Below are 9,400 nucleotides of genomic sequence, written 5' to 3'. Positions count from 1 at the left end.
CCCTCATTTTGCTGCTCATTATTAGAAGTGGATGAGGTAGGTGAGGGTGGGAAGGGGGCCTAATTTGGAAGGGAGAACAGTATGAGAAGCTGGTTGTATCGTGCCAGTCGTTTTTCCATGGAAGGACAAAATATTTCCACTGCTGCCTGGGCGACCTGCCAGGGCTCTACCTCCTCTCCTCAGCCTAGCAATTACACTTGCACAGCACTCCGAAAGAGAAATGCTGTCACATCTTGGAGAACACCTACGATTAGTCATTCAAGGCAGGGTTAAGCTCCCTGATTAACTCTGGGAAGGGAAGCTGAGGGAAGTAACTCCTAAGAGATGACTGTGAGCGAGGCCAGCTCCTAAAACTAAAAATTAAAAAAAATAATAAAATGGAATAATCACTCACCTCAGGCACTTTCACTCCTTAGCTGCTTATGGATAAAGGATAATATCTTACCAGGATGGAGCCTAATGGCAGCCCTCACAAAAATGGCATCCATCTCAAAGGAGGACTGACCTTCACTGGGTGGACAACTGCCAGATTACACACCCAAAGGTGTAGTTTATAGAGGTGTAGGCTATTAAAACATATTATCTTTTATTCCAGAGATGACAAGGTGATTACACTTAGCTTTTTGGACCAAGTGAGTTTAGACTCCCTCGGTATCTTTTTGTATTTTTTATGTTTGTACCTTTTATTTACTTATACAAAGCATTTAAACAAGCACTATTATAAAAGGGTTATCACAAAAAATATACTAACTAATTTGGGAAGAAACTTCTTGCAATACAAGGTTTGGTGCCAGAAACATTTTGGATTGTTTGCTTACCAAACTGAGTAATATACATGTAGGAACTGGGAGGATGAAAAGCAAGCATATGTTCTTTTGAAGCAATTTGAAAACAGTACCAAGGTTGAAGGTAGGGCACACATTTGAGTTTTAGAAATTAAATTTCTTTTTAGTGTAAAAATAATAAGGATTTTAAAATCAAGAGGCATAAAAGTGTACACTCAATGGAGGGTACAACGTTGCCAAGAGTGCAGGATATATAGTATTTAGTGGTATCACTCGGGACACATGAGCATTTCGGCATTCTAAAATAGAGATCATGTTTCCACATCCCACTGTAATGACTGACATGCTAATGCCTATCTCTCTTTCCTAAGAAAAATCCCAGCAATGCTCATCAGAAGCAGACCGTATATCCTTGTAAGACATTTTTGTTTGCAAGTGACTTGAAAATAACTAATTAGCAACTGGCAATTAGAAATGTGAAACTATTGTAGTTCAACTGAAGGAAAAGAAACAGTAAGTCACACAAGACAAATGATCTTCCAGCAATTGTATGAGCCTCTCATAATAAATCCAATAATACTGGGAAAACAATCTGTGCTTTTTACTGCAATCCTTCCCTGTCAAGGATCACTTGAAGAATTACAGAGTTCCAAAGTGGCTTTGTTTGAAATGTCACTGACAAGGTAACCTAAAAGAACATTTTGCTTCTCATAATTAAACCAGAGTCAAAATTAATCAAAAGACAAGAGGAAAAAACTAAACTTCTTTGACAAGTTAAGTACGCAGTATGCAGTTGTAACTAAAATAAAACCCAGAATATGGTAAACAACACAAAAACTGCACTATTTCGCATTATTCTTGCTGGAACTGTATCGATACACTTGAAGTACTCTATATCAAGACTGAAAACATAGAGAAGTGAATGAAATCAGTTAAATGGCCCCTTCCCCCCTACTCGTTAATCGTACCTTAATTTGTGCAAAAGGTCTGTCAAAGTTTCCAACATAAAGAAGACCAACATTCTGGGTGAGTAGCCTAAAAAAATGGAAAAAAAAAGTCTTTTAAGATATCATTTTATATCCATAAGCTTTTTGCATCCCCATTAGTTGTTCCTGGAGTTCATTATGATAGCAAGAGCTACCTTCGCAAATACAATTACGCAACTCTACTTGAACAAGTACAAGAAGGAAGGACGCATTAAAGATGGATATGCACTGGTAATTTGTGTTTACTGTGAAGAAGCTCTTCAACAAAATAATTTCACAGGCTCCTTTGTGAGGAACGTCACTCAATAAGACACAAGAACAGCAGGAATGTACCATATCTATTTATTGGAGAACTTAGAGACAAAGAGACAGCAAGAGCACAGGCTAATAATAAATACATTCAGCAGGCCTAAGAGTTAACAAAGATTAGGACAAATAAAAGCATGCACAGTATTATAAAGACATCACTAAAAGAAGAGAAATAATGGAGAATCTCTGCTGTGTTGTCTAAGGGCTTCCTAAATACAAAGAGCACTGGATCTGGTTTGTGCTAGTTCTTCTCTTCAACTATAGAGTCCTTACGGGCACTACCAAGATTCAAAGGGATGGTGGGATAAGTTGGCTCCAATGTGGGTGCTTTTTAATAAGAATTACCTTGATTTCTGCAGCTACTGGGCAAGTCAGTGTTACTACTACACCAACTCCCAAAACCAGAGGACCATTAGGAGGCCACTCCTAAGAACAGGAAGACAAGCCCATCACGGAGGGAAGTGTAGGAGATTATTGTGCTGTTCAGACTGGACTGCTATTTTCCCCTCACTAAGCAAAGGCAAAAGGTGTCTCTTTTCAATAAAATTTGTATTTTAGGCATGCATATCATGTGTATATCTTTAATTCATAGTGAGCTACATGGTTTGTTTGTTTTTCTGTATATAATCTGGTTGTCATTTTCAACTAATTTCTCACCATTCTCAACTCTGTTTTTAAAAACAAAAGGAAATATAAACGTAGATGACAGCAACTTGTTCTTTTGACCTTCAATCCACACAATGAACACGTCTTATCATGATTTTGATTCTTCCCAGTTCTGAAACTGATACGCTTGACCTTAAAACTGGTTCACTAACAGTGGGAATTGGTGGAACTCAGCAAAATGGCAAAGTCGAAACACTCAAGTACATAAAACAGCTTGCAAGACGTGGTGTCAAGCCATGTATCATCTTCAAAATCCTTTTGTAATTAGATACTGTATACAAAAATATCCTGGGTATTGATGGAAATACCCAAAGGAAGGAAAGACTAGTAAGGATCAGAGCAAATCAGTCATACCACGGACAGGTAAGCGACCTTCTCACTTTGCCCATTAGTGCGCCTGCTCTGGAAGCCCTGTACTGTTTTGCAATGGTTCTGCAGTATTGACATACAGAAGCCAGGATGAGCATGTCAAATTCATTTTCACTCACAATAAGTTAAATTCATTTAGAGCACAGGTCTCTGGAGTTGAAAAAGCCACTGTATTGATCAAATCTTCTCCTAGGAGCATAAAGGAAATTCAGAAAATATTTAAGGTTTCTCTAAATGAAAAGGAACATGTGAAGTAATCAGTGAAAAAGGTTAAAAAGAGAATCCATAAAAAGGATTTGGGGTATGCCACCATATAAGAGGCAACTAAATGCAACGAAGTATTCTTAACAAAACTGCACATACTTATTTTTTTTAAGGCAAAGAAAAAAAACAAGCCAACAAACAACACCAATTGCACTTCTAGTATGGGACCAAAAAAGAGAAGTGATGTACACTGTGATTCTTCTCACATGGTTATTCTTTATGTTGTTTTCTTTACTGGAAAGAAATGACATTATATATTTGAGTCTTTATATGGCTTTATTTAAAGGTAATGAACAGCTAGGGAACCTTAAAACTGGTCTTTTCTGAATACAACATAGCTGTCCCTACTTAACTTGCCATCCCCTGGTGTACATCCAAAGCCAGCAAACACACTGCAAAGATTGCCTTCCTTTTATGACCGATAATGACACAGAAGTACAAGCTTATTACTATTTATTCACCTTTTACCACCTCAGCCGAAATGCGTTTCACTTAAAAAATTTTCATCTGTATTCGCAAGTCACTTCAAAATTCAATGCGATGTTGGGAATTTTTTAGGGAAGTGCAAGTTACTTGTATCTCACTTAAATGAAAGGCCACATTCTTTAGTTTTCACAATTCCTCTCGAGTTCTGCATTTCGGAGTCATAACCACAAAGCCAGTCCACCTTCCATACCATAAGTACTCATGGTTGAAACGAACATCCCAAAATGAACACAACTTCATGTCCTGAAATATTCCCCCCTGCCCCAAACAGCCTGAGTAATCAACACATTCCAAGTCTCATGACTAGTAGAAACACTTTTAGGGTCATTATGCCAATGCCTTCTCAAAACCAGAGCTGTTTCTTATCTAATTTCTCATTTTCACAGTTCTGTTCTCCAAACCACATCAGCAGTCCCCAAGCCCAGCACTGCCAACAGCTGGACTTCACTGCCTGAGATCAATACCAGCCTAGGAAACCATTGCACTGGCTTCACAGTGCAATGATCAGATTTGGACTTCACATTCAAATAATTACCTTAAAATTATGAGAAATAATAATCAAAAAAGCAAATGTTGACAGGCACTTCAGTACTTTTACTTTAAAATATGCAGCAACATACAAAGTTGCCTAAACTAATACTAATTTACAGATTGCAGTGTATTTTATTTGCAGTATATTCCGTTCAATACATTATCAATACAGTGTTTTGTTTTGTTTTTTTGGTAAGTAATAATAAAATAGAACAAAAGTATGAAATGTCATTCCAAACAGCAGCAGTTCTTTCAGATGTGCTGTCCATACAGAGAATTACAGTCCCTGTCTTCCCATCCCATGTACCAAATTGAGCAACCATCCATCCAGATATGCCTATTAGGGCTGTTTCATAAAAACACCAGGAAAAAAAAAAAGTATGTGGACCGTTTATGACTTTTGGCAAAATAATTCCAAAGTCACACAGGGCTTTCCAGTACCAAGAAAACGCTATCGTATAGTTACCACCAAGCAACCTGTTTTCTGCCTTCAAAATCCTAGATTTGGCCACTTCTGTGACCCAAAGCATGGCTGTGTTTTGAAAACCCCAGCTGTAGGAGCCAGGCTTCATGTGCCCATGAAGGATGCTGACTGCAGGATCAGCCAGGAGTGGGTACAGAGATACAGAAGAGTGGTGGCAACAGTGATGTGAGGGGGTGAATGCAAACAAGTATAAAACAGGATTAAGGGCTAGGTGAAAGGAAACTGGGAATAAGGAGGAGTGAGACAGCAGGGAATCTGGAACAAAAGAGTGAGTGGACTGTCTGGATCCTAGTGCTGCTGTGCAGAGCGTGGGCTTCCAGAAAGGGGCATGCAGAGCAATGCAGGAGCAGGGGTGGAGCCAGGAGCCGCTACCTCTCACAGGAGCAAGTTACTGCAGGTGAGCTGAACGCGGTAACTTGCTCCTGTGCGAGGCAGCAGCTCCTGCGCTTGCTCTGCTGCGAGACCCGTGGGGCATCGTGCAGGGACACAGGGGCAGCGCCGAGACTCGCAGCTCTAGCACAGAGGGCGGGCAGGCCGGGGACACGGAGAGCACGGAGAGAAAAAACCCAACGCGCGCGGTAGAGGGGCTGAGAGGAGGTAAGGTACATGGCATCAGGGAGGTGGAAATGCCACAGTGAGACACGAACAGGCAGATGGGCCTGAGACATCTGTTTTTTCAAGATGAAAAGCTGCATGAAATAAAGCAGCAGGAGGCATGCAGAACTGCCTACAGCAACGCTCCGGTTATTAACTACCCGTCTGAAACAGGAGATGCAACTTCTCCCTTGGTTTTCCTCAGTAATGTTCATCAAAATCTAACTTAGGACAATCTATCAAATGGTATCTTGCAGGATCTGTATTAGGCAATCCTAAAATGTATCTCGACAGCCATCGTGGTTGATGAATAGTTCAATACTTCACATAACTCACTGGGTCCTGTACTGCTTCTGTACTGCTGGTTTTATCCTTGACTGTTGTCTGCTTTTCCACTGTCTTTCAACCACCTAGAACACCCTTGGTGTCTGCATGGAAAGGATTTCACCCTAGTAGACACTATTAAACAGAAATATCATTGATTTCATTGATTAACAGGATTAAGATACATGCTCTGATTCCATTTTACAGTCAGAAGCAGTTACAGGTGGCTAAAATGGGACTGAGGATCTGATCTAACAACTTCATCACGCACATGCTGCCAAAAGACATTTGCAGTCTTCACAGAGGTTGCTGGTGAAAAGGTTTCAGTCCTGAGAAGCTGTGTACCAAGCAAGCATGGACTGGGTGTGAAGCAAAACTGAGTGAAAAAAAATCAATCCTGGTGCTCAGCAGTGCTACTGACCCTTGTGCACTGCCATACCTCTACTGCTAAGAGTATCTCTGCATATGCATTAGTGAATGATTAAGGCTGGAATGAGAAAAAAAAAGATGTTTAAAATGTAAATTGGACAGTCAGATAAAATTTTAGGAAAATCAATGTGACCACTCTCTCATGCTAAACTCCCACACTTAAAATAACTATGGAGAAGGGATTAATATTAGTTATTACCTGACCAATTTTACATTTCATTTTAAAATATACCTTCTCTCTGATAACCACATACAAAGAATTTCATTGTTATGCTCTACGTATGCTTTTATCTATCTGTAAAAATCTCTTCTGATGCATTGTCACATTTTAGGCAGAAATGACTGTTTTGAGTTAAAAACACAAATGAACAACTGCCCCGAGAGCAGAAGCAACCCTTTGTGAGTTCAATAACCACATTTTCCAAAAGTATTTGAATGGCTTTGACGCATACCTTCAAAGATAAAAGTAACTTTTATACGTAATTTTACAAATTTTGTATTCCATTATACAAGCGAATTTTTCAGAGCTATGACTAGAGCACAAATAAAGCACCAGGGCACAGAAGAATGGCTGTCATATCCACACAATCTTGCTAATGTCTTCTTAATAATACAATAAATATACTACATTTATCCTGCGTTCACTTAAACTGCGAGGGACAACAGCACACTATGCTGCAGTATCTTAACCACAAAAAAGAAGCAGCTTCTTAAACTCCTGAACTATATTTTTGTATTCTACTACAGCTACATTACAAATATAGTTTGCTTCTTGTTCAAGCCAATCATTCCCTATTGCTTTTCAACTCTCAGGATGTATTCCCTTGGAGCATCAAATTCAAGGAAAATGCAACAAAAAAAAAATCAGAAAACCATGAAAAGGGAATTATAAAAATTGATACTCTAAAGAATTAATGTTTTTTCAAGTTGAATAAAGTTAATTATTTTATTAATTTGTCTGAAAGGCTGGTGTAACAGTAACAGAGTGAAAATATGAAATTTGGTTTTATAAAATAGATTAGTTTTTATAACAGGATCCTATGAAAATCTGAAAAAAAATCTGCGTAAATAAGCTTTTGAATTTAATCTGACAGGCATATATGGTTAGCAAACAACGTGCATTCAATTTTGCTTGAGTGCCATTGAGAGTACGGCTCTCCATATACGTATTGAGAGTTTACATTTATTCAGCAGTGAATCTTTTGTGTTGAATATCGACAATGGAAATGCGGGGATTTCACGTATAAGAAGGAAGAGATTTTCCCTGCATTCAACGGTGTATTTATCAAACCGTTTTTTTAGGTAGTGGAAATATTATGACAATTTTTTTTACTCATCAGTCATGCACGAACAATAAAATGTTGATGGACAAATATATGCTATTCTAGTGTAATCATCATGGTAAAGAACAGGCAAAAGATTGTATATTTGATTTAGGACATTTTCCCTCAAATTATGAGCACATACTGAAAAAAAAATAGATGAGGTGACTACAAAAAGCCATTAAGCAGAGCTGGTTATGTAGAAGAGATGAAAAAGAAATGTGTTTGAACTTGGAAAGTAAAAAGCTTGGGAATGGATAGAAGTGTTAAAAGAATAGACTGTAAACAATTTTACAATGTTAAAATCATCTTTGCAATAAAATGCCCAAAGTAATTTAAGCAAAACCTTTCCATTCCATGAATTCTGAATTTGCAGAATATCCCACGCCAAGTTAATGGTGACAGCAATTAGCATTAAATTGCATTCTAAGTAATATTCATGGAGAAGGAAATGCAGCGGGCAGCACAAGCTACAGAACTGAATTCACCACCTTTGTGCTTTCTGAAACACACAAAACTTGGGCAAAAATATCGGGGTTACATGCTAACTGCCCTCCGTAGGAAAAGCTCCCATGCTTCCTACTTGAAAGGCTTCACTGAATTACATCACTCCTACAGTAAATCACTGTCTGTCATTAAGTATTGATAGCAGGAATCTAGCAAGTAACTGATCCTTGAAAGACATGCTGCCACTGAATAACCTCACCACGGCTATGTGCCAAACCCAATAAAAATGACATTTAAAGAGCTCCAAACTGCAAAACAAAAGGACCTCGTATTTGAGGCAATGGTCTGTAAGTGGTTGGGGATCAGGATCAAAAAGAATAAAAGTGACTGGTATCAAGGTTTCCTTTGACTTAGGAGAGTTTAATCAACATTATTTTTGCTTGAGTTTTTGGCTTTAATTTATGTATTTATTTTATTTTGTTTGAAGGGAAAGATTATACATGAATGCTTTTGTAGAGATGGATATTTTCAAAAAACATCCTTGTACTTATAAATTTAACCGTACCATTGGATGTTTCCAAAAGGGCTTTCTTTTGTTTGCTGCATTTATGTCTGGTGCTGATAATATTTTAAAGTTTGTCCAGGCTTTGCCTTGCAAGCAAATCATATAAAGAAGCATTTTGACTCCATTTACATACAAGTTATCCATAAAAAGTAGAAAGGACAAGTAAATAGAAACAAAAAGTACCCATTAAATAATCACGGCCATTCCTTCACCAATGGAATATTATTCCCTGTAGTATAATGAGCAATTTGGCCAGGCTGGCCATAAATTATCTGAAAAATGAGGCTGCCTGCCTTTTCCTTTGGGAGATTATTACATAGTCTGAGAGATTTCACTATTAGAATCTATTTCTGATAGTAAACCTCATTTTTTCTTTTCTGAATATCATCCCTCTCATCTCACTGAAATACAGGACAGCAGTTAGGAACTATTTCCAACTTGCTGGAAGACTTCCTGACATGGGCTGTGCAGCAGCTCTCCCCACATTTATCCACATCTTGCAAAACAAGAGCTGGCACGTACCCAGCAGTGGATTCACTGCAATCCTGTAAATCCACCTTCTAGGTTATCCCATAAGGTCCTTACAGCTTGGCCATCTTTTAAAACAACAAAAACCACAAAACTTGCAGATTCAACACAAAGAATTAAATTAAAAATTGACAGCATAATGCTAAACGTTACAACAGGAGACTTCCATAAAATAAGGCATCTAACTACAGACTTTTCCAAAGTCAAAATAAAGACATTTTAATTGTCTCCACAGCTAGTTAAGAATAATGGACTCCTAATCCTAATATCCTAAACTCCTAATATCAAATAAGATAAAGAAAAAATAAATG

General features: G+C 38.1%; 1 protein-coding gene across 3 annotated transcripts in view; it reads right to left on the bottom strand.

The window, feature by feature from the left end:
* Positions 1-9,400, bottom strand: part of RNGTT (RNA guanylyltransferase and 5'-phosphatase) — a 184,231-nt gene that overhangs the window by 29,860 nt on the left and 144,971 nt on the right. For 2 of the 3 annotated variants that reach the window (XM_038176904.2, XM_027454920.3), the window contains exon 14: positions 1,754-1,820. The exons of the other annotated variant lie outside the window; for it this stretch is intronic. In XM_038176904.2, the coding sequence (XP_038032832.1) occupies positions 1,754-1,820 (67 nt within the window). The remainder of the gene's footprint in view (positions 1-1,753; positions 1,821-9,400) is intronic. 3 annotated transcript variants of the gene reach the window in all.

This window comes from Anas platyrhynchos, chromosome 3 (assembly GCF_047663525.1).
Source record: "Anas platyrhynchos isolate ZD024472 breed Pekin duck chromosome 3, IASCAAS_PekinDuck_T2T, whole genome shotgun sequence".
Lineage (NCBI taxonomy): Eukaryota > Metazoa > Chordata > Aves > Anseriformes > Anatidae > Anas > Anas platyrhynchos.
The sequence above is the reverse complement of the archived record's forward strand: the minus strand, read 5'-3'. Positions and strand labels throughout refer to the sequence as shown.